Here is a 26,949-nt window from a genome sequence, read left to right as displayed (position 1 = left end):
CATGATCAGACATCCCCTGAGTGATAAGAGAAGTGCAATAAATTTGACCGAGCTTGTCAACAGCAACATCAGGCAATTACTGAGCTGCTGGAACAGGTCATGATGAGCTCCATCACAATGGGATCTGCTCAGCTGCTTTGTCCTCCCAGGCGCTGTTGGTCATCTGACAGTCATCCGAATATGGGTCTGTGTGCCAATTGTTTCCAGGAGAGATGCCGAAAATCATAGTCGGATCAAATATAATGCTACAAACTTCGCCTTTTTTATTCTTTAAATTGGACTATACCTGCTTTCGGACAATTTCAGGAGATCATCAATAGTTGGGGCCGAATGTTAGAAATGTCAAGAGTCAGCTGCTGCTAGCCCCCTCGTTAAAAACTGTGGATAATCAGTGAGCCCAACAGTGAGCCCATGTGAGGAAACCGCAGGCAATTCTTTGCAAGCAAGTGGCCGTGTTGATGGCGTTATATGCTGAGCCATCCCTCACCAGAAAGTCCAATGTGGAGACATTTCCCAGAGTTGTGAGACAGACACTGAACAGAGTGGACGCATAGAGGGAAATGTTCTTCTCACACATGGGGCAGTACTGGAGACTGTCCTCTAGGGGAAAAAGCTACGGCTTGACCAAAAAGCTTTTTCGGAAAAAGAAGACACCAAAGGTCTGGAAACTGTTCACGCCAGTAAAAGGGAATCGGCCAATGGGGAAAACCCAAACGTTAAGTTGGCCAATCAATGGTGTTGCTGTGTAATGAACCCAGCTCCACCATTCACTCAATCCCAGATCTTTGTGGATGTAGAAATACAAAGAGGGGGGGCCCCTCTTACAAGTGAAACGTTGAATTAAGACACTTCCAGTTCGCCGACTTGTTGACTCCTCATTTATCCTGCTGCAACACTATGTTTTTAGTTTTGTCCTCACTACACCCGGCAGTCTATTGTTTGGGGAATCTTGACAGACTTGTTGCCAAAAGAAAATGAGCAGAGGAGAAATCCGATAGCAGCGTGAGTTCGAGGAGAAGGTGTGTTCTAAAAAACACCTGCAACATTTGTACTGTGAAGCTCTGTGGATTAAAGCATCCCTCAACCTAATAAAACTGTCTGTAACTTGCCTCTGCACATGTGCATTTTTTCCAACCTGAAGTTCATCAATCTCAAGTTTCTGGTTCTCAAAACAACAGTCACAACAACAGCTACATTTGGTTTCAACTACTTTAGATCAGACGCATCAGATGTGTTCCTGTTTGCACGAACTAGACTAGATTTTTTATTTTTGTGGCTTTAAAAAAAAGAATTCTCCACACAGTAGTTGAGAAGTTTAAACCTGCAAACAAGGAAGAAAGTGTTTAAGACGCTGACACTTAGCACTTGGCTGGAAACCTGAATCTCACACCTTTGATCGTTACAGAATCAGCCATCTGATTTATGAAACGAACAAATTCTGTTTCTTTTGGCGTGATCTTTTACAGCTGACTACATCAGATGTTGGATGATTAATGACCTGTACAAATATTTGGCACTATTCTGGCAAATCGAGTGACTCTTTGTTGGGCTTTGCAACATCCCTCAAGTGCCGGGTGTTGACGAGGCATTGTTTAAAGATATGAAGGGTGGTCGACCACAACCACATTACAGTAAATTCACAATATGCCAAAACACGTTTTCAATGTAAAAAAAAAAACACAATTCTCAAACAAGCCTCCTTTTCATTTATAAGTGGAACATCTTTTCTTCTTCTTCTTCTTTTCTTCAATGTTTCACGTCCAAACCAGAACTTCATCACTAGCATCAAAGCAAACAAATGGTCTGACTGTACTCATCTGGTCATCCCAGGACAAGTAATGGCTCCAGTCACACCAGGATGCGTAATTGCAAAATATTACAAAGAAAAACACTGAGCGATTGTGACAAGGAATTAACATCCATTCATATTTCAAACCATTTTGCGCATGATTCAGTGAGAGTCCGTCCAAGAACCAATCTCGCCGCTGTTTGTCTTTCTCTTCGCTGCTCGGCCTTCTCTCCTTTGCCAGCTGTCGTCAACCAAGCGGCCAAAAACTGTGATTAATCTGCTCGGTTGAATTTAGAATTAAACTGTCAAATTTGGAAGTTATTGTGAAAAGGTGTCAAGTTCAGTTTATCTGACTTTAGAAACTGAACTCTGAGTCACATGCAACGCAGCGAGAAAGCAGCCAAAGTCTGATGTGATGTCATGTGCAAAGCCTCTTTAGCCTTGCAATTGCATAGCTCTATAGATGGCGATGTCAGCGGGTCTGTTTGTTGTCCTGCCAGTCTGTTGGTCCGTCTGACTTCAACGATCTTGACAACTTTGGGTTGCAGTAGAATTTTGAGATTCATTGTCCCCAGGGGCTAAATCCCAATGACTAATGGTGATCCTCAGACTTTTATTTAATGCCGACTTGAGCTTAGCATTTGTTATTTAGAGTCAACTGTCCTGACAATCGTTGGATAACCATTAAGGTTCCTAACAATATATAATACATTCTGATGACTTTTGCGATCCCTTGACTTTACCTCTAGCACAGGGTGTTTGAGACCCATTTTTAAACCTAGATTTTTTTTACAATCCAGCAAATGGACACCATCAAACATGAGCAGTATTAGCTATTTTGCATTTTCTGTTGGCAGTGGGCACTAATGCAGATAAAGAGAAAAATAGAGGCATGACATCATATTTAGGAATTAGTGCCACAGGGTGAGTGTACACATTTCGAGAACCCAGAAACAAAGTCAAAATCTCAGACATTAAAGTCTTGCTGCACTGGAGGATCGGTTCTTCTGTCCCACTTACCACTGGTTTACTTACACTTCTGAAGTATAACACCTAGTACTCTGGGGTTATCACATTTCATGCAAACAATATAGAGATGGGTGGACAGGTATGCATGCGTGCCACGTCCTAACTGTTCTCCCTGTCAGTGCATGTACAGTGGTAATGATGCAGGTTGAAGTGAAATAAGTGAGAACTGCCAATCAGTGTTGAGCTTGGAATTTCATCAGAGTGGAACGAATTAGCTCCGATCATTTCTCCTGTTGAGGAGCGGCATGTAACGTCCTGTATCACCATTTCCCAAAACACATCCTTCCACCAATTTTCATGGTACTCCATCAAATCCTTATTTGCATGATCAACAAACAGACTAAACAGTGCACAGGCAGTGCACAAAGGGAAAAGCTGTTGATACTGGATTCAACCCAACTTGATGTAACCCGGGGGTTTAGCAGGATTGTGAGCTTTGTTCTTAAGGACTTTGAGTGTAACTACTCTACCTCTGCTGCTTGACCTTTACTCCCCCACACGCATGAGACTTAGGTGTCACAGTCTGCAAGCAGCATTGTCACACACCACAGAGGCTCTCTCGTGCATTACCAGCCAAAATGTATTTTAAGTCCCCCTCCACTGGAGAATCAGCTCGAACTCTTTCCATCCTACACTTGTTTTAGAAGTGCACGTTACAAGAAAATGTGTTTTTTTTATATGTATCTGCCGAAGCAGAAACGTTTCTCTGAGCCCGACTTAAATCCTCATGCAGACAGGATTAACATGACAGGAGTAATCCTTGGTAATTTAACTCATTGTTCAAGACTGCACTTTAACAGGATGCACTCTGAACATGGACTGACCCACAAGTGAAATCCCCAAAACCTCAGCAGGTGGGTTAGAGTTAGATACTGTGTGAGGTGAATCTGAATTACGGGTGTTTGTTTTTACTACTGTTGATTTCATACCTGTTTTATTTGCCTGTTATTGTATATTGTTTTATTGATGCCTTGATATATTTTACAGTTTTTTTGCTGTAAGGTGTCCTTAATGCACCCATCAATATAATGCATTATTAATTGTTATTGACAAGTAGTGAAAATCTGATATGTTCATGTTGTGAACTGAGTCATAAATCGATCTCCGTCTTGGAGTCATGACTTAGTCACGTGTTAAAACACATGTTGATGTCATTGAGCATGACTATCGCTTCCTGAGGTTTCATTATCTGTGATGTCTGACGTAAATTAACTTCTTTTTATCCACTTTAAAATCACAAGAGAAGAAAACGCCTCAGAAAAGCACTGGGAATCAACAGGTTTTTAAAGTTTTGTTTTAAGTCAAAGTAATCCAGTGATAGTTGTCTGTATATCCATGGGTACATGACAAACAGGGCCTGTTTATAGCTAACTCAGCATTAGTTCAATGCTGCTCATTGGTCGAAAAGCAAACGAACATGTAGGTTATAAAAAGGGCCGACATTTCAACAGCATGTTTAATTAGGATTAATTGGGTTGTGGGACGGTTTGTTTACGTCAACAAAGATTTCATAAAAGTTCTAACATGTTGTAACACTGTGTCAGATGAGCTGCAGTATTTCACACTGTGTGGAAACATGGTGACTTAAAACATTGATATGCATGCAAGCATTGCAGTGCGTGAATGAGTCTTTCAACAGCCGAGTCAAGGGTTAGGATTTTTGGCTTCGGGAGTCAAGATTAGTCTCATGTTAGGGTTGGAGGTGAATCAAATGAGCGGACAAGTAGCGACTGGGTTTGTGCCGCTGAGACACCAGGCGGCAGATTTCGCCCTCAGGCCGTTGAAACATCTGTCAGCTCTCATATCAAAGACACATCAGTCCACTGAGATGTCACCCATAGGCGTCTCTTTCTATAAGGAGAGATTGAACATGGCCGCCCCCGAGTATTTGAGCTGCGATTATACAGCGTGCGGTTTCTGCTGGATTGTCCTCGGCACACCGGAGCTGTGTCCTTTCATTCCAGCGAGGCATTAAAAGCATCAATCCACGTTGACCTTCCCGCGCTCCCCAGTCTGTATCCACTGCACTGTGCTACTTTAAACACCGCCTGTGTGTCATTACCGTGGAGTGATCATCTACGTAGAACAAGAAAGAAACTCCGCAGTCCTCCGACAAAAAGCAGGTTTTTCCACCGTTTTTCGTGACGGCGACGTGGCAAAAATAAACTGTCCATGCCATTTCAGAACAAATTATACAACAGGGTTTTTTTTTTTTTTGAGAAGATTAACAAGAAGCCACTCAGTTGGTGTTAATCTCTGCTCTCATTTTGAAAATAGATTTGACTTTGGCTGTAGTTTCATGGTTATAGGTGGGGAACATTAATCGTCTTAATGAAAAAAAAGACCTGAGATCTTAATCTGATATAACTACTGACTGCAGTATAACGCAACCGCAAATTAGATAAGGAGGGCTCTTCCACCAGATGTAATGAAGGTGATTGCTTTAGACAGCCAGCTGACGATCAGACTGACTAACCAGAGCATGTGAATAATGGAAATAAATATGACATTGATCGGGAGCGGAAACTAATTTAGTGCATTTCCACCTTTACGCTGCTATTTCTACATAAAATCTATCTAAAAGCTGTTGGATAAAAAATAAAATTAACGAGATTTGATGATGTGCAATGCATCGTAAAAGATTAAGCAACGGTTACCAAACTGTTTTCTTTTCTGACGCCTCCTGTTACAGATTTATGAGCAATTACACAGACAGTGATTCCTCTTAATGACTTTTCGGGTAGCTTCATTTTTAGTAAGGTTAAAAATAATAATAGTAACTTGTTTCTGGAAGCGCTAAACATCACCAAAGTTTTTCCACACTGGGGTAAAACTTTAATTTAAACCTGTGTAAAGGAACAGAATGTTTTTTTCCCACCGCAGCAAACGCATCGACAACTTTGCAGCATCTCTTAACATGTGCATTGGCAGCCTGGTTAGAATTAGAGGCACTTCAGTGGAAGCATTGACTTTACATAAAGATGGACGACATGATGGCTCCTTGAAAGTGAAGCCAAAGTGTCTTGATTGCCACCTGGTGGCTGGCTGCAGTATAGGTCATAAATCCTTTCTCCTCCAGGTTAACAGATGGGACATATGGGCCAAACTAAAAAGCCATAGCACACGTCAAATCAATTTTTCTCAAAGATGCTACATGTGATTTTAGCTAGTTCTTATCACGGTGACGCTAAAGTGTTATTGTAGGTGCGCGTTGTATCGATAAATACTTTAAATCTCAGTTTGCTTTTCTGAAAATGACAGAAACATCTTAACTGGAAGTTGACCTCTGGAAGGTGCATGGTTTTCACGGGACAGTGACGCAAACAAATAGCTCAGTTTTAATCTGCGTTAAATTGTCACAATCAATTCCTCAGAGGCATATGAGTAAGTGAAAGATAAAAAGAAAAACATGCTTGAATGGGAATCTGTCCCGGTCGACTCTATCAGTGGCCGTTTGTATCAGGATGAGGAGGGTATCAGGAGGTCATCGAGTCTACTTTTTAATGTGGAAACACGAGAGTGGAAAGAAAAACAGGCTGGGAGGGAGACTCCGAAATGGAGAGGAGGATGTAAAGAGGGAGAGAGAGGGGGAGAGAGAGGGGGAAACTGGGGGACATAAAGATCCAGACAGTGGATGTGAGGGAGATAAAGAAAATCGTTGAGACAGAGAGGCAGATTACCGGGTCAGAACGGACGGAGGCTGAACTGTCATATGACTGAGCTGCTGGGAAGCTCGGGCCTCACCTTGAAACCACATGATCTCTATCTGCTCCGCCTGCCTATCAGGGAAATGTGGGGAAGACAATAAAACAGACGGGCAGAGAAAGTTCTGCACGGTTTGGACGACGGTTGGATTTCAGTTTAGATTTAGAACTGTTTACATCACGGTGAGAGTCGAGGTTACAGGTTAAATGGATGAATTTGTCTAATGAATATCCTGACGCGTGTGTGTGTGCTTGAGAGTGCACTGTGCCGTCGACAGAGCGGAGAGAGACGCCTGTGTCCTATCCAAAATCCTTACAGCGTGTTTTGCTCTAACCAGCCATAAGAATGTGCGGCGTATAAACACTCGGCTAAATGTGTAAACCATCTCGGGGCAGGCGGGGATGTGGAACTGCGACCGTATAGAACGAGAAGTGCATCTTGCTCCAGCCGGCAGAGCGAGTGCGGAGGAAGAAAAAGAAGAATCTAGACTTTTTTTCTAAACACATGCTAACGTCTTTTCCATCTCATCCTCCCTTTCAACAGCTTCACTCGTCTGGAGAGCGTCGTAGAAACATTTCAGACGCTTGACCCCGAAAGGCTGACAAACACCACCTTTTGACTCAGATCTGTTAGGAAAGTACTTGAGCCACTTGACTTAAATCACAAAAACCCTTTAACGGTTTGAAAGGCCGAAACAATCTACGAGTGACATCAAGTGCTTTTAGAGGTGTAGAGTGATGGCTGGGACATCCAGAAGTTACTGTTGGTGCCTCTGAAGGTAACATGGTGCTGAACGCAAGATATTTATGCCTATGGGTGAACCACTGTCCGCAATTCAGCTTGTTACAACGCGAACAAGAAAAATGTGGACCCGAAAAACGCCCTGTCCACACTAATGCAGATAATTTTCCTCTGTGATCGGGGCCTCTCCTCTACATGCAAACGGAATTTTAAGTCACTGAAATGTAGATTTTTACAAATGCCTTCCAAAGTGCAGATTTTCAAAAACTCTGGTTTCTGCGTATCCATGTGTTTCCATTATTGCCACCTGCTGGCCCAGCATGCTTGTTTGAGCCTTTGTAGATATGCTGTCTCGTGATTTTGTGCTTCCCATCTTTCCCGTGTTTAAACCCTCTCTGCTGTGTCGTTGCTGCACTCTGCCTGGACATCTCCACCTCTCTGCACTCCTTCCTGGCTGAGGAAGGATGAGAATTATTCCTTCGGTGAATATTTCAAATGTGCAGCATGGAAGGGAAAACTTAAAAAAAAAATCCATACAATGGCCATCTTCAAACTAAGTGTCAATCACACACTTCAATGACGATGGGGAATCCTGTCATCTTGTGCTGTCTGAAATTAATCAAAGTGACTGCAGATCTAAAAAACAGAATCCTGCACCTTCGTCGATCTATAACAAGGACACGGCCATGCCTACAAAAATATAAATTATTATTACAGTCACACTAGCTTCCAGAGACGATAGCCAGCAGCGCCCACAAGAGGGCAGTAAATCAAAAGATGCATGCAAAGGGGCAAAATCAAATCCTTTATGGGACGGGGTGCTGATCTTAGATGCATCTGAGGAGCATTGTTCTAATTGATGTCTCCTTTAGCTTTAACTGCTCCAGCACTACTTGCCTTGCATCGCTTGACGGCACAAACAAATGTTAACTTGTATTTCTTTGGCCAATTTTCTGGAAGCTTTGTTTAAAATGTCCGCAACTGAGACGAAAACTTGCACACTGCCGCGTTAATAATATTAGTAACATCAGTGCTTTTCCCACTTTGACAAGTCAAAAGGTCTGCTGTGACAAAGGCTGATTATACAGAACAGCTGTGATCCAGAAATGTCACAATACAAGAGTTGTACTCAGTCTCATCTATTCCCTATTTTTATCACAATAACTATAATTGCCTGTAACCGTTTGACCTGATGATTCTTTAAGGGTCCGGGATTAAGGACTTTCATAAAGACTCAAATGCAGCAGCGACAACGTCAGAAGATAAAAGTGTCCATGAATTTCCACCTGGATTAGCAACTAAATTAAATGATCCTTGAGCCACAGGTGGAATTGTGAACAAACAATTCAACTCGTCCAGAACTTTACGTCTCTTGTGGTTTGAGTCCTGACAACTGAGCACATTCATGCAGGGCCAGAGCAACCAGTTAGGAGGCCCTGGGCTGAGTTCTGCAATTAGGCCCCGATACTGACCTCCCTGCTGTACCACCCATTGTGCAGTAAAGATCGACTCTGACACGTCCAAGTCCCCATCAAGCTGTTTTTACAAATAGATTTTGAGCAGACAAAACACGTTCAGACTAATTCTGCAGGTTTCACTGAGAAACGGACCGCTCATCTGTCAACCCCTACTTTCTCTTGTGAGAGAAAAACACGTCATGCTTTCATTGAAGCAGGTGTAACTACTTGTGGAAATCTGGGGAAGCTATCAACTATAAAATGATCAACATGCAACAACAGCACGGACAGAGGGGAAGAGATGTGAAACATCAGGTGTTGAGTGAACGGATCACCAGAGCAAATAGCCCGTCTGTGATGGGATAACACCAGCGATCCACCTTGTTCCTCTGGCTGCCGCTCTGATCCTGTGAGGACTTTATCAGTGAACTATACAGTTTAAACAGCATGAAGGGGGGGATTTAATCCCATCATTTCAACAGTTTTCTTTATTTAAACCTCTAATTAGGAATTGAAGTTAAGTAAGCGCACTTTTCCATAATCCAAACTTGACATGGACTTTTAAAGGTTCAGTGTGTAGAATTTAGTGACATCTAGTGGTGAAGTTGCATGTTGCAGCTGAATACCCCTCACCCTCCCCTTGTCATTCAAAATCAAAAGGGTGTTTTGCTTAAAACATGGCAGCCTCCGTAGAGAGGACCCACTCCCGATGTAAATATTAAGTATTTAAACATAAAGGGCTCATTCAAGTGCAAAGAAAACCACAATTCCGACAATTTAGATGAAACACACTAGTGAAAGCATCACTAGGATTTTTTTTCTATTCAAATTCTGCCAGTAGATTCCCTTCACAGAAATCTTACACACTGAACCTTTTTAAGCGTTTACATCTGCGAGCTTCAAAACACTACTGCAGAGGAGTATTGTGCAACAGTGAGAACTATGGCAGTAAATTGCCACAGGGAGCGAAAGTTAATCTCGTGCCTTATGAGACACTTGTTCTTCTTCCCGGGTTTAATGGTATTATTTTGTGTTCAAACTTCAGTCTTGATCTTTGACTGTTTTTTGGCTTCCCTCCCTGCTCACCGCGGCTTTGTTATTTACTCACTAGTAATGTTAAGACACGCCTCAGTTTGTCCAGGGATTTAAACCAGCAAAGTGATGTTCAAAGTGCTACCTGAGGCTTGACGCTATAAGACGAATGTGGTGTATTTCTATCAGCAGGTGCTGCTGGACAGATCCGGCAGCAGGGATGAAAAGAAAGTGGCGCAAACCAGGTAGACTGAAGCAGAATGAGAGGGGAGGGCGAAAAGACACAAAAAGGCTGGAATGCAGGGCCAAAAAAGGAATAACAGGAACGCTCCATAGTTACACTAAACCACCTGGGAGCTATTGCGGGGCCTTTTTATCCTTATCTTCTTTATGTTCTTTCCATGAGGCCACCCCCTAATCTGTTCACACCCCTTACTCCTTCTTTTTCTCTTTTCTCCTGCAGTAAAACACAAAATGAGCCTTGTTAAACTGAGTCGTTGCAGCTGCACTGCACCCAGAGCTCCAACATGCACGCAACAACCCAGCTGTAGTAGTGGGCTTCTCTCTCAGGCCGCCTGGGAGGCCATTTTTGACTCGAGCGCGCATAACGCGGAGTAACAATTGGAACTGGCCCCTCGCCTCCTTCGCTGCGTCCTGCTGTGTGCCGGCATGTCAGGAGTAGCCCTTCGTCAGATCCGCAGCTGCAACAGCTGCTTCAGCGGCCTCTGCACATGCACACGCATATAGACACACACGCACGCACGCGCTGACAGCAGCAGCAGCAGGAAAAATGCATCCAGCGAAGGCTCAAGACCCCCACTGATGCGCGCCATTACGCAAAGCTACCCAGGCCACATGTCATGTCAGACATACCCAGCTGCACCGCAGCTCCGGCAAAGGGCCATTACGCAGAGTTATGTATCCATGTTATTTCATCACACTGGACACGCGCACAGGCACACTCGCAGGGTACAGGAGTAGTTTTGGGGTCGTTGAACTCTTTGGCTCAATCCCCATCACCAGCTCCCAACATTTGAAGTCCGGGGTTTGAGTGCGAGTTTCCTATTAGTGAAGAAAGTTTTTTTTTTTTTACCATATATACATTTTACTCTAACTTTCACAGTTTTTAATATATTTGTTTACTGGCACATGAAACATTTAGTTGACACCCACTCTCTTACAAACATGAAACATTATTTAGATGCTTTCATCAAAAAGTGATCCCTATGAGTCCGCAGAAGACTTTTAAAGAGGACCTCCGCGCGCAAAGACGCAGTTCGCAGTCTCCAACTCGTGCGCACCGTATATTCTATATACGTAAACAAACGTGCACACGTTGCAAGGAGCGCGTAAGGAGGAAATAAGGTTTTGCCTTTGAGTTGGCAGTCGTCTCTGACATGTCCTCCAACAGCGAGTCGAGGCACAATCTGCGCGTCGGGAAATCCAAAACACACGAGCCTGTGTCACATCTGAGCGGGGTTCCCGTGCGCGTCGAGCCAGTTCCGCTCCCTGTTACACACACACACGCGTCTCTAAGAGGAGCGAGTGCAACTGCAAACAGCAGGAGCCTGTAATGTTTGTGTGCATTAGCAAGCAGTGAAAAGATCAGCCCTTCTGTCTGTCTACCTGTAGGCGCGCACACACACACACACACGTACACACACAGAGGGAGAGACGGGTGGAAGAGGATGTCCTCTCTGCTTCTCAGTGGCGCGACGCGTCTCACAATTGTTAAACTTGCCAAAAGTCAAGCAGAGGGGGGGGGGGGATAAGTTCCTGAACCCACCACCCGTGTTACACGGAAATCAAAGATTTAATCCACTACACCTAAAACCTGTTTATACACAACTGTGGTGCGTAAATTCACTTTCCCAGAACTTTTCCTGCAAGCTGCAACTCCAGCCACTCCAAACGTATTGCTCTCATATAATCAGAGGCACTTCAAATACAACTCTGTGACTTGTTTGTCAGTGCAAAACCTAGTCAAGTGTCATTCGCTTTTTATTTGGTGCCAGAGTCCCCAAAAGAACAGTTTCTCAACGAGGGGAAACAAAATAGTGTTAAACGAAGCAGCAAATAAGAAAAAGTAAATCAGTTCCTACCGTAATAAAGGTAACCATAGCATCGGCGGGTTAGTATCCAACAGATTCGACATGAAGGTGATTAATTTTTCTGACAGAATGGCGAAAACTTCCCACTTTCTGAGGGCTGCCGCCTGGTCTGTGCGCCACACTGGTTCTGTGTGGAAAAAAGGATCAGCGTGTGCGTAATGCTCCCTCTCTCTCTCTCTCTCTCTCTCTCTCTCTCTCTCTCTCTCTCCCGCCCTCTCTCTCTCTCTCTCTCTCTCTCTTTCTCCCCCCCCCCCCCCCCCCCCCCCCCCTCCCCCCCCTCTCTCTGGACACCATAATCTACGGCGCTCTTTCAGTTACAGGACAGATGGCTCTTGGCGCATGTGGCCGCAAAGACCTTCATGCATGCTGCCACTCTGTCAGCGCAACAAGCCTGCTGACATGAATTAGGACACCGAATTAGGAGCGTGTGTGTGTGTGTGTGTGTGTGTGTGCATGTGTGTGTGATTAATGAAGCCTGCAAGTTAAGTTCCCCAAGACTGAAAGTTTATATCAAGTATAGGGGTCTGTTGGCCCAAGAAAATCCCCCAAGAATCAAGTCAACTGAAAAGGACATTTGTGATCAAATATAATAACAGAGAATATAATAATGATAAAGCTCAGAGACCTGCTTCCAGATGATTTATAACATGAAAATGCTCTGCTTTCCTTGTTTTTTTTCTCCACTAAACAAGTCCAAGTATGCTTTTTCATTAAAATCCATTCTACTCTCAATCTACAGCTCAATTAGACTTGTAATTGATTATCCATGTGGTTTTCTACAATGTTAGCCGAGGGTAATGTCGGTGGGCCAGTGGGTTTTTTTTTTTCCATGAGGGGGTCATGTGATAAGAGCCCGACGAGTCAGCGATGACAACATCGTGACCGAAAAAAACAAGCAGCAAGTGGTTGTCGTTTCCAAATGTTCGTGTACCTGCCCATCCAGACTAACACCTCCTGTGAGTTTTCAAACAAAAACAGGGACAGCAGCGTTTCCAATTTTCTCCCTTTTTAGTGGCTCTAAAACTTGAGAGTACTGTGGACAACAGGCATATCCACAGCAGAGTTCATTCGTTTTCAAACAAAAATGAATGTAGCCTGAGTATCCGGGTTCAACACAACAAAACAGCGGTTAAAGGGCATGAAAACGTTCCCGTCCTGTCCTCACTGAAGCTCCGTTGCTATGCGACAGCAATAAGGGCGGGACAAGCTGGTGACGCCAATCAGAGAAAGCCTTCTCAGTCTACAACTTCAATAAGAAATCCAATCTCAGACTACATTTACTTGTTAAAATCGCATGTCCGACCAGGTTTATACTTAATCTAAAAGTGTGAAATCACTTTTTAGTGTAACCAACATTTAACTTTTTTCTTTTTGGTACATGAGGACTAATCACTTGGTTCCTCCTCCCACATCCTCAGGCAGCCACAGGTCTTATCGGGGGGCTCTATGAAAAATCTGTGATGTTTCTGACTGGGAGCTGATTATTTCATCACAGACTCAAAATCCAACAAAGTGCGTGTCTTGACACAACAGTTCACACTCCGACCAGGAAACAAAGCTGGTTTATTTAATCACGGCCGTAGCCTTTAACCGAGGCGAAACCATACAGATGGCAGATAAGAAGACACACATTTTGTTTGGAAGCAGACGACAAAGCCCTATTTTGATATTAAGGTGGGAGGAGTGTGTTCTGCATATCATCCCTACCAAATGACTTGGCGGATCAGTAAACACTCATATGACTCGCTTTGGAAGTTTAAAAAAAAAAAAGTGTTGTTGTTTGGATATGAGGATCGCTGCAGTAACCCATCTGACTGCGTTTGATACATATCAGGACCCTGTTTACGTGATGTCACTGTGCTGCTGTGAACCCAGATGATTCTCCTCAACATCCCTGCACATCTTGTGTGTGTGTGTGTGTGTGTGTGTGTGTGTGTGTGTGTGTGTGTGTGTGTGTGTGTGTGTGTGTGTGTGTGTGTGTGTGTGTGTGTGTGTGTGTGTGTGTGTGTGTGTGTGTGTGTGTGTGTGTGTGTGTGTGTGTGCGCACGTCCGCACGCACACATGGTTTAGGTATGTTTGTGTATTCAGCTTATGCGTGCATATGGACACACTCTTGTTCTGTTTCTGCGTCCGAGCTGATTTCACAACCCGACACATCAAACTGGATTTGGCAGCACCCCGCACATCTGGCCTCGCCTATCCATCTCATGTCGGCCTCCACAGCACATGTGGAAAGATATGGATGCTTTGGCCAGTGTACACAGGCAAGACCTGGCCCGGACAGGTGGGTGGGCCAGATTAAGCTACAGTTTAATTTAGTCTAGTTTAGTTTAGTTTGCTTATTCGGGCTCGGGTTGCGGAGGTAGCTGGTTGAGTAGGGTTTCCCATAAGTCCCTCTCCGCAGCCACACCTTCCAGCTCTACCTCGGGGATCCAGTTGCGTTCCCAGGTCAGATGGGAAATGCCGTCCCTCCAGTGAGTTTTGGGTTCTACCCTGGGGTCTTCTCCTAACTTTTAATGACTGACTGCAAAATTAAATTGTCCTGTATCGGTTTCTAAGTAAAAGCAGTGAAGGATTTCTATTGACTTCTGAAGATGCACGGCTTCATGATGTATAGTCCTGGCATTTAGTGCATTGGGTGCATAAGCCAAATTTTATTTGATTATATACAGTAGTCATACCAGAAACCTCTAGCCGCAGCTCGCCTGTGAGGGGGCGAATTACTCTCGCTTCCTGTGGAGCAGCGAATTCACCGCCTGGCTTTGTGTGGCGTGTAACCTCGGTGCACTTTGACCTGCGATGTTTGCTTCACATTCTCGTATGTGTGGCCGTGCCTAAAGGCTCAACCCAGCCCCCCCGACGGGGTTTAATTTAGTCTTAAGTTGGAATCACCACCATGTTGACCCTCTGACAGACGCTTTACCTGAAAGGCCTAACCCAGGGCAACAAGTCTCATTTCCAAAATGTTAGAGACTTTTGGAGGTCTTAATTTTGTTTGTATCGTGAGGTCACACACATGAATACATGCTATGCACACTCACAGGCTTAAAGGGGTGGAGGCACAAACACATTCCTGCCGATGCATCAGAGCGAAACTTCCTGTGAAATGTAACATCTGGGAAAAGCAGGTGTAAAAGCTTAAGCCCGGTTTTATTGGACATATTTGGAGAATGTGAAAGAAAAAACAGTAAATGAGTGATTGAGAGGAAGGAATACAAATCGATCAATGCATCATAAAGTTATTTACAAGAGTTCTCGACTCAGCAACACAAGAGCGCAGCAAAGCTTAAATCTGTTCTCACTTGACTTTACTGGTCGGCCTCCTCCTGCTTATTGCTCCTGATTTACAGCTCGAGCTCCTCCAGTCCAGTGTGACATGCTTCCAGGAAAAACTCTTTTCCTTCACAGCTGGACTTGTTACTTGATTCATAAAAGCTCCACTAAATTATCAAATTTTGGTCAAGAGAACTTTTTAAAAATTGCTTGGGCATGTGTGTGTGTGTGTGTGTGTGTGTGTGTGTGTGTGTGTGTGTGTGTGTGTGTGTGTGTGTGTGTGTGTGTGTGTGTGTGTGTGTGTGTGTGTGTGTGTGTGTGTGTGTGTGTGTGTGTGTGTGGCGTTCCGAGGGTACGTGAACGCTCCTCCTCCGAGGCTATCAGGGGACATTTAGGCCAAAAACATGGTGTAAATCAAATCAATAATGTGAGAGAGGAGGCAGAGTCAGCTGGTGAACCCGGTGTGTGATCACCTGGTTGTGGATTTTATTTCCACGTGTACGTCTCTTAAACGTTGCTTCGACAGCTAGCATGTCTCGAGCATGAAGCTGTGATTGCTGTTGTTAGGAAAATTACTTTGTTAATGCAGATCATACCTGGGAGTCCAGTGATAAAGTTCAATCAGCCTTTTAATATGATCACACCCTTAAGGCCGCATTACAAAATTCACCCAGTTTGTCATCACATCTCTGTATCTGTCACTCTGACACACACCCAAAAAAATGACTAATTTTACTGATGATACACCAGTGGTGTGACTGACTTCCTGTAAGGATGACGCAGCTCAGAGAAATGAGGTCTCGCAAACATGAGGGAACTTGCGTAAAAGTCAGGGACAGTGACTCTCACTGGTCATCCAACAACCACGTGGTAGAGAGAGCGGATTCTTTCACATTCAAAACGGGACGGCATAGTTGCGTCCATGTGATGCAACCGTTTTTTTAAACGCAGCCTCCCAAGGAGCACAGTTCAGTGCAGTATATTCCATTAATAAAGAATAGTTTACACAATGTTTGCATTGTAACAAAATGAGGAATATAGTGTGCACAGTTTGTATTATTTTCACCTCAATGACTAAGCGTTTAGTCATACATCGTAAGAGGTCCCTCAACACCAGCCTTTTGTTCACCATCACTTTGAAGGATGTGTTGAATTTTTTATCAGCGCAACGGCAAACCCACATCTCCTGCAGCTTACCCTGGGCTCGCCATGTGACGTGACAACTGTGTAATTATTACCCCGGACCGCAGCGTATTCATCAAATATGTAAGAAAGAGCGAGGGAGAGGGTGGGGGGGTTTAGAGGAGAGAGAGAGAGAGAGAGAGAGAGAGAGAGAGAGAGAGAGAGAGAGAGAGAGAGGAGGATGGAGAGTCCTGGGACGAGAAATGAAAAGAGGAGGGGAGGGTGACGACCAAGAGGAGAGGACAGGAAAGATGAGGGTGGTGTGATTCAGAAGTAAAGATGATGAATGTACGAAAGACAGAGGTAAAAATATATGAAGTTAGCCTCTTTGGATAAGCAGTAAAACATTTGACTTTAAGGGTTGCAGTAGGGCTGGAGCCAATCCCAGCTGACACTGGCGGGGTCTCACAGGGACAAACATACAGAGACAAACAACCATTCACCCTCACAATCACACGTATGGTCAATGTAGAGTCTCAAATTAACCTACTCTCGATCTGCATGTGTTTGGACTATTGGAGGAAGCTGGAGAAAACCCAGACAGTTGCACCATACAAACTTTTTCTTAAGGAAATAAAATGTGACAGACTACGCTCACTGGATTTTTAATTATGGATCCTGTCACCTGACTTTGTACAACAAGCGGATCACAACAGTGCAATTTTAACTGGTCTACGTGTTTGTATTGCTCTAAGTTATGTTGCCACTGGCTTGATGCAGATGTTGACAGCCAAACAACTGTCAGTAGAGCTATTACGGGAGTGGCTCTCAAACTAGAAAGACACATTGGTAACTTTGTCCGATTGCCAAAAGCACAAAATGTTTCTGAGGTGGATGGATTCCCCGATGTGTTGGAATGCACTGATGGCACCAACTTCAAAATCCATGGCCCCAGCAGCCACAAGACTTAATATGTAAATAGAAAGAGAAACCACCCGACTCGGACAATAGATGGTGTAACTCCAATCGCAACGCATGTCATTGCAAGACCAAATCATCATTATTTCCTTCTTACTTTAGAGTTTATTGTGTTGATGATGAGTACTTTTAATGACTGACTGACTGCAAAAGGAAACCATTGAATAGATTAAACAGTGTGGAGAAATCCTTACACCGTCCTACATCATATAATCCTATATATGTAATGACAGAATAAATTCCTAAAGGTCCGATTAAGAGGTAAAACACATGATTAACATAAAATAATATTGTGGCATTAGACTAATTTAGGGTGTAAAAAGAGACACTGTGGTGGCTGTGGCTCAGGGGTTAGAGCAGGCCATCTTCTAGGTTGTTGGTTCAATCCCAGTCTTCCCCTTTCCGCTTCCTTGGGCAAGTCAAATTATCGTTCTCATAGAAAATAGTGCTCATAGATGCACTGAATGTGTGTGTGAATGGTTGAATGACAAAACTTTACTGTAAAGTGCTTTTGGTGGTCAAATAAAGACCATTTACTGTTTGGCTCTTGCTTGCCAGTTGCTGTCCAAGGTCCTGAATTAAGAGAGTTCAAACCGATTACCAAGGAACCAAATGCAGTGTTTACACTAACACGCTCATTAAATGCACATTGTATGAGCAGCAGAAAGATGTCACTGTTCTTATCAATGGAAAAATTTCATTCGGTAACAACAACAGAACCTGACATGTTGGCAGCTGAAGCAGTAACATGTGGTGTGTTATTCGAAAGCTCCTTTTGAGAAGACGAGGGACACAGCTAGGGCAACTCCTCAAGTATACATCATAAACACACATTTTGCATAAAGGTGGGGGAAAAAGAATGCAAATAATGATAATAGAGGAAACAAACATGTTACAGGATAGTTTCAGTTCCATTTACTCACTGCAACACATATAGTGCACCACTGGATTATGATGTTGGAGTAAAACTGCTTTTCACATTCCACATTCCACTCACATTTTATCGTAACTTCTCAGTGTTTGGTTTCATCCCTCTGTGGGCTGACAATGTCAGAGTTTAAATTTAAATGATAAATTCTGCACATATTGTACGGTGGCTAACTGACCACAAAGATTTACTGCAATTAATTTTTATAATACTTTTAACAACTTTAACCAGAAATATAAAATACACATAATTAGATGGGTTTTAAAGGTGAGGTGAGAACTTTTATCACAGTTATGATCGAGTTTTTTTTTTTGGAATAAAATCCTGGTTTTAGAAACCTGGATTAGGCTTTATTCCGGTTTTGAGATATCTTGGATATACTGGCTGGAGAACTCTGAAAGAAACCAAGATACTGTGGCATGTAAACCCAGATTTATCCAGGATCTGAAAGATCTTCAAAAACCATAATGGCAGAGATGCTGAGAAATCAAGACATGAATTGCACACAGTTGATCAGAAACCGGGATACTGTTAAAATCATTCCTGCAGCGATGGATAAGCAGGATCCTCATGTTCCAAGTTAACAGCGTATCCTGAATATGATCATATTAAGAATCAAAACCAGGATCACAGCCAATGTAAATATATAATGAGAGTTTCTCCGTGGGAATTACGCTTCTCTTCCTGCTGTTTCTGCATTTATTTTGTCTTCTGTCCCTTTATTTTTGTTTTGTCTGTCCCTATTTTTGTTTAATCTTCCGCATAAATGAATATGAGATATAAGCAGTGGAGTTGCCTCTTAGAGGATGAAATAGGATGCTGATTACATGAGGCAGATTAGAGTTGTTTGCACAGTAAATTCCACGTCTTTTATTCTGACATCACCCAACCTGACACTTATAGTCGTCAGGGAACAATCCCAGCCACCAACAGCAAACACTAATGTTGAAAATATCAACAGCAAGTATTGATGGGACAATGACTTTGTCACGGGACCATGTGTTACACACTGTTCTCTGCTCCGTGGAAAATTAAACTGCAGTGATGATGACGGATACGCACATATCAACAAGAGCTGAATGCAGCACATGTTTGCTGTTTCAAACAGCAATAAGAAGATAAACACAAACACACACACACCTTAATAATTAGTTGGGAGAGACATGAACTGGCATGAAAAACAAACACACCCGAGGGAGGAAGTCAAATGAATGAGTGAGGATGAGGGGAAGGGAAGGAAGGGATGACAGGAAGGAGTTGATGAGGAAGGACATGAAAGAAGGAGTGGAAAAAAGTAAATGAAAAGGGGAAACAAAGGAGCAAAGGTGAGAGCTCTGAGGAAAGTGGACAAAGAGAGGAGGCCATGAAGGAAATAGATGAGGAGGGAAAAAAAACAGGCAGGAAGGAGATGGTTGCCCCTGTGCTCTACTGCCTCCCATACATTTAGACAAATAAACAGAGGAAGAAGAGAGTGAAGGTTATGGGGTTACACGCACGCACGCACAGACACACACAGAGGGCAGCACATGCGTGTGAGCCTATGTACTAACAATCATGCAACCTGTGGCTTTGACAGAGTGCAAGCCTCCTACACACACACACACACACACACACACACACACACACACACACACACACACACACACACACACACACACACACACACACACACACACACACACACACACACACACACACACACACACACACACACACACACACACACACACACACACACATAAGCAGACCTCACAGGGAGCGAGCGTGTTTGTGTTTAGGGATGTAGTCGTTACAGAAGAAGTTTGAGAAGTTATGTTTGGAGATCCTTTATAAGAATTTGTATTTGTACTTCATGAAATTATGTAGGGATACTAATACATACAGTATATGTGTGTAGTTACAGTGTGTGTAAATCCAGTATAAAATCTGTATGATATATATATATATATATACACCAATACCGCACAAATAGTGTGATGTACAGACACTGTGTATAGAGATGGATGACTTCCTCCCTCACACACTACCTCAAATGACAGAAAACAACTCTGAGAATGTGTATTTTTGACTTTTGTGATGGGCTCGTGTCCCATTTGTTTACATGGAGGAGGCGGGGCTTGTGTCCTATATTGCAGCCAGCCACCAGGGGGCAATCAAGACGCTTTGGCTTCACTTTTGGGAGCTGTCTTTATATAAATCATCTTTTTATACAGTCTTATATATACGTATACCGACTATATCTCAAAATAGAGCAAAACTGTATGTTCCAGTGTTTTTTGAAAATATATTTACATCCGAGCTGCTACACCACTTCTCCCCTTTGGCAGCTGTAGACTCACCTGCTGAAATAGTGTCATATTTATTATTCATAAATCCAAAATTCATGAGTTTGTCTTTAAGAGTTTTATGACACACTCATCATTTGACCTTCATCTTAGAAAATATATAATTTCTAAAATCAAACCTGCCTCCTTTGCCTTACACACGTTTGTGTTTGTCGTGGCCAGAAAGAGGAAGAAATATAGAAATGTTTCACTAACTATCAGAGGAAAGACCAGGGATGATGATGATGATGATGATGATGATGATGATGATGATTACCAGAGCAGAAGGCTGCATTATTCATCCCGGTCACTGGAGAGAGAGAGAGAGAGAGAGAGAGAGAGAGAGAGAGAGAGAGAGAGAGAGACGGAGGCAAAAGTGATGGAGTGAGGGAACGTGAAAAAGTAGGTGAGGGAAGGAATGAGCAAAAACCACAAAGAGATGAAAGAGAGCGCGAAGAGGAAAAGGGAGAAAGGGAAGAGTGAGTAAAGGAGGAAGTGTTGTATGTACTCAAAGAAACAGGAAATGTTGTTAACATCCTGTTTCTCACAGTCAATGTTGGTTTCTGTGTTTCTCTAATCCCAAACACATGGTTCTCTGTGTCTAAACTCAACCGAACCATCACCAGAGCAGTGTCAAACCCTAGAATCACCTTATCAGGAAGATGTTTCACTGAAATGTTCATCACTTGACTGAAGCTAACTGTGTAGGGTCTGGAACTGAACTTCCAGAATAGAACATGCATGCTTCGACAAACGAGCCAAAAAAAGACGGATGATGTACAACAAACGACTGAAGGTCACTGTTTTATTATGTTAAGTTCTTCAGTTTTGGAACAAAATGTGAAATAATTAAATGAATTTAAAGATTGCAATGATGAAGAATTGTCCCTGGTGATGAATTATAAATTTTGGTTATGATTCCAGGAATTGAACATTATTTATATAGCTACTTTTTTAATGTTTAAATTAAATTAATTGTGCCCAGAGGCAAGGACCCCATGCTACTGCTTCAAACCAAAGCTTCATCCTCTGATTGAGTTTGTTGAGTTGAAGTAAACTAACAAGTTTTTCAAGAACTAATCACGAGTGTGTTTGTACGTCTTCATGTTCACTTTGACGCACAGATGAACTGATTAGATTTCCTTGGTCAGGGGTCAAAGTCAGAGGCCTCACAAAACATGTGTTTGGCCCCTTGAACATGATATCTCAAGTCTGCCTTCAGGGAATTTCTTCATATTATGACCAGTTGTCACTTGGGCTCAAAAAAGAGCTGGTTCAGTGGCCAAAGGTCAAAGGTCACCGTGACCTCATATTATTGTGAATGAAATATGTCAGGAACACCTAAAGGGACTGAAACTGCACTGGCTGGTGGAGTTATACAACCAAAGGGCGGTACTTACTTTTTTCTTGATTTTCAATACTTGTCTTTTACTGTGACATGTACCGGCTTCATTTCTTTTATGAAGATTAAAACAAATGATCAATTGAATTAAGTTAGCCTCTGCAAATGTTGAATTTGTGGATATTTCTAAATCCGTGCAGACTCTCCCTAGGCCTCCTCAGCAACACTCGAATCCTGAACCCAATATCAAGGCCTGCTTCGGTCAATGATCACATAAAACCACGCTCAGATTTCCTTCTAAGTTACACACTATTGTGAAATCCCTGAAATGATCTCATGGCTCTCTTACCACTTCACCTGATTTGCATACAAGGCCACAGCCTGTTTGTTTAAGTGTGTGATGACACATGTGGAAAAAAAAGCAGAAGACGTCACAGATAAGAAATGTCCCCCGACCGTGAAGAGAAGTAACGCTTTGACACTACTCATGTGTATTAATGTTACATAAGGAAAACTCCTTGTGATCTAACACGGTTGTGTGTGTGGAGGATAATGAATAATGAAGGGGAATCTTGAGGGAATATTTAAATAGGACTGTATTTGTGAATACAATCTCTTGATTCTTCTTAAACTTTTATGAATTCTGTTTTGTTCAAGGTTTTATTAGAAATTTGGCTGGTGACATAAATGCTGCAGCCCAAAAAAGGCCCTGTAATAGTAACTTTATTTGTATAGCACTTATCTAAACAAGGTTACAAAGTGCTTCACGCAAGAAAAATCCATGGCAATGTGTGCAGACATGCACCGGTGAATAATGAACTAGCCGAGTTAAATGAATAATAAATCGTTGTCTCTCCTCCTACTGTGTGAATTGCATCTTTGAGTTTTGTCTCTTGTGCGTACGTGTAGTCAAATTCAAATTTTGTTCGTCTCATACGCAACCTCTTTGTCGCCTCCTGTGACCAGGCCTCGAGTCACCACAACTGGTTTGATGACTGACTGGAGAAGAAATATTCAGCAAATATCCAGGTTACACAAATATGGTGCTACTGGGTGACACGCACGAGAGAAAGGGAACCCTGACACGCCGAAATGTTCTCCAACAAACGTGAGTGACTAATGCTAATCCCTTGAACAATAGGAGACGCGGCTCCGCACGCTGCAAAATGTGGACATACTGGGCTGCCTGTGTGTTTGAATGAGGAATGGGGCGTTGGTAGAGGAGCATTTGCGCTGAACAAACCTTCCTGAGTAAATACAGGTTCATTTAATTTAATATAGACTCACACACAGTGTACACATAGGGTGAACCAGAGATCAAAAGAAAGATGTTCCCTATAAAAATACACGTGCTGAAATCCACATTGAATGATTGGCTCTACCACAATATTAAACATCCTCTGGTGACTTCACAGTGACGTCTGATATCATTCCTACCATGTGATCATTGATCGTTTTTCAATCTATTTAAGCTTTCTGCCGTGTCTTTACTTCTATATGCCAAGAAAAAGGCATTTTGTAACCATGCATAACGACTTCTTTCATGAATCCACTCACTCCCATGACATCATATGATGGGGAATGCTTTTCTGATCAATATAAAATTTAGATTGGGTTTTTAGTTCTATTATTTTTGGATATATCTTGGTAAATGTGTTTTTTTTCGTGTCATGTTTTTGTGACCTTGATCTTTGACCTCTGACAGATCAGCTCCAAACATCCCAAATAATATCCCCTCCGAGGTCGCTGACAATGCGGGCATGTGTTTATGAATTGTCTTGTACACACACATACACACACACACACACACACACACACACACACACACAGAGTGGAAAACCCCTGCTTCCAGCTATGCACAGGTTAGGTAAAGGCCCAGCATCACACAGTAAGAGCCTATATTTAAGAGAAAGACAAGTGTTTCAATCATTATCTAAAAACTCAAATGATAAGATAGGATGTGTTTAATCCGCTGGGTTGGATTAGACAGATCAACATTGTGCTCTCAGCTCAAAGCAGTCCATTGAAACGATACAGAAAAACTGAAAAGCTTGAGTTTTATAACGGGGGGAAAATATCCTGAAAGAAAAGTTCAACCAACAGAGTCAAAGTTACTTTCGTGAAGTTGCTGCACCTCCACCAGCAACAGATTTTTTATTGTTAATCTGGATTAAACCTCGTTTTTCCTGTGATTACAGAAAATGTTTAAATGTGTGTCTCAGGTGGAGCAGCTTTTTTCAACAACCTGATGGATTTTTTCAGTTTGTGATTTTAGCAGAAAATCTTCCAAAAAACATCCAACTCAAAACAAGGAAATCGTGAGAAGCCAGTTCTCAGGAACAAACTTCTTCCCCTTTTCCCTCTAACTGTGAGTTTAAAGCTCTAAAAAATAAAGTTGAAGTCACCATTGCAAATTGCAGAATCCCTGGAGTGAGACTTTACAAAAGTGTTGTCCGAGTGATTAAGAGGGAAATCCACAACAGGCTTTCTGTTGTTGTTCCTTTTAAAATTATATTTTATTCAAGTTCTAATGTCTGCTGCTATTTTAGCTCTAAATCCACCTCACTACATGTGTTTCTCTCCCATGCTGCTGCATTTCTGTCACAGTGACCCTTCACTGTCCGAGGTCTCTGTCATGCATTTGTTCTTATACATTTACAACAGAATACAGACAATAACCTGGTTACTTCGTTGCATTTAGACACAACTAATTGAAAGTGCGACATTGGGATTTCAGATCTCCTCAACCAGGCAGGTGTTTCCTCTGTGTACCACCTGTACAGTGTCTGAGAGGATTTCAATCCATGAATGTGTAGCAGATCTGTTACGAATCAACAATCAGGCCACTATGGGAAACTGAAATTGCTCTGGATTAATTTAGATGGAAGCTACCTGCAGCAGCCTTATAGTCTGTCCCGACAGCAGATCTTTTTCTTAGGTAAAGTAGAATGTAAGTTCTAGTTTTATGCATATTTCTTAACACAAATTACAAATATTCTATTCAATTCTGTACTGTTCTATTCTGTTCAAATTTATTCTGTACCTAATGAGCTGTAATGATACCAGAGGAGGATATAAGGAGCAATAAAGCAGACATGGCGATCTGCAGCACAAACAGTGGCAAACCAAATGTTCCGTACATGCTGTGTCATCTGGTCAGCATCTATAAGAAGGGTTGTCATCACCAATCATTCATACGGAACAGCCAACCACAATTTACAACTTTCATCCAGCAGCTGTCAGATTGAATCAAATCTGTCTGAAACGACACAGTCTGAAATATGCAATGTTCAAAATCCAGAAACACATTTGAACGTGGCAGACTCTGACTCGAACTCCAAACTTTACACTGTACAGTGTCATTCTCCTCTGATCGTCCCCGCAAACCTTTGTGCCACGTTGTTCTTAAAGACGACGACATCCCTCTCCATGGATAGCAAGGTCACTTTTGTGAGTCTGGCCTTCTTCGTGCAAGCTCAGCCAAACAGATGGGTGACAGGTTAAAGGAAAAACCCACGTGAAGTATCGTAGCAAGGTGTTAGATCAACAGGAATCACCCGAACAGCTTCAATGTATTTGAAGTCTACTGGAGGGATGAATACCGGTCTTCAAAATGCTATTATACCCAGTGGCCCTTTGTGGAGGCATCTACATTCGCAATGTTGTTAAACTAATTTCTCAATTTGTTTCCATTAATTCTTCTCCCGAATTTATTCCTTAATTAAACGGTGTTCCGCATTTGCAACAGATGTGACGAGAGGCCACGAGGTCCACAGCCAGCCCTGTGAGTAACCAGTCCAAAATATTTGCCACGACATGCAGGAGTTTTGCTGTGCCACCAGCCCTCGTTGGGAATATTACTTAAGAGCTGCTTGAGGGAAAATAAACGAAAATCTCGTTATGGTTGTAAAACAGCCTCAGTTACATGTGGAAGAAACTGGCCAGTCAGAGATCCTCTCCCTTTGACTTTGACTCAGTTTTTTGTTGCACTGTGCTGCTGATAATAAAGAGTTAGAGTAATAATAATAATCCTGCCAGTAGATATCATTTGCTTCTCATAGAAGTGTCGTCCTAGAAGCTTTGTTTTCTCACTAAACACCCGCTGAGCCCTGCAATTACAAAGATGGTGTGGGAGTCAATGACAAGATAACAAACTCAGATGATCCAGCTATTTATCCAATGGTTTTAAATCTCATCCAGAATAAGGCTTGTCAAAACATCCTTTCTAATTTTCTTAACGACCTGGCTGTTTGGATTTGATTTACCCAACATCAGTGTGTGTGTGTGTGTGTGTGTGTGCGCCTGCAGTTTTGTGTTGTTATCATCAGCCACTGTGTGTTCTGTGCTCGGCCCGACCTGGCTTTAGCATTTGTGTAGGTGTTTTCCGTCTCAGGCTTTGGATAATGTTCCCTGACGCTGCGTGTCAGTCGGTCCGGCATCTGCAGCCAATTTATACGGCTAAAAGAGGCCACATTAGATGGATAGATTGTTGTCCGCTGGGTCTTATTGGAATTTTATTTTGTTTTCGGAGCCCACGAATAGAAGAAAGAAAAAGATTACAATCTGGGACTGGATTACAAACTCAAGATGGTGTTGTTGTCATTGCTCCAATGCGTCCCCCGCGCTAAACATGTCATTTGTTACCGCCACCCGAATCATCCACGTGAATCTGATCCGGTGACCCTAACCAGTAGGATGTATCTCAGTGCTTTTCCCACCTGTTGTAGAAATGATTCCATTTTCTGACAAATCTTCTCTATGGCTGATGTTTGGTTACATTTTTGCAACTGGAACTACTTGGCAAAGGTCAAGGAAAGGTTGCGGTCATGGTTGAAAGAAGCACATCAGCACAAAGAGGTCTTTTGTTATCGGACGTAATTTTTCTGATCCTGCCAAAACCATTACTATACATATGAATTACCACTTTATTAAGGTTAAGGCAGGACAAATGTAATTGTTTGGCATGTAGCCCTGACCACCTAGCAGGGAAACTACAAGGGTCCAATGAATTAAATTCACAACCACAAACCCCACATTTGATTCAATAAACTTATTAAATCTTGTTTCTTTCACCTAAGAGATATAGCAACCACCCTTAGTTTCTAAGTCCAGGCTGGT

General features: G+C 42.6%; 1 protein-coding gene across 1 annotated transcript in view; it reads right to left on the bottom strand.

Moving 5' to 3' along the window:
• The window catches only part of ntf3 (neurotrophin 3), a 34,230-nt gene extending 22,252 nt beyond the window's left edge, over positions 1 to 11,978 (bottom strand). The window contains exon 1 of the mRNA XM_034578989.1: positions 11,856 to 11,978. Within this exon, the coding sequence (XP_034434880.1) occupies positions 11,856 to 11,873 (18 nt within the window). The 5' untranslated portion in view covers positions 11,874 to 11,978. The remainder of the gene's footprint in view (positions 1 to 11,855) is intronic.
• Positions 11,979 to 26,949: the final 14,971 nt, after the last annotated feature.

Source organism: Hippoglossus hippoglossus, chromosome 23 (assembly GCF_009819705.1).
Source record: "Hippoglossus hippoglossus isolate fHipHip1 chromosome 23, fHipHip1.pri, whole genome shotgun sequence".
NCBI classification, from domain to species: domain Eukaryota; kingdom Metazoa; phylum Chordata; class Actinopteri; order Pleuronectiformes; family Pleuronectidae; genus Hippoglossus; species Hippoglossus hippoglossus.
This window is presented reverse-complemented; position numbering and strand designations above follow the sequence as displayed.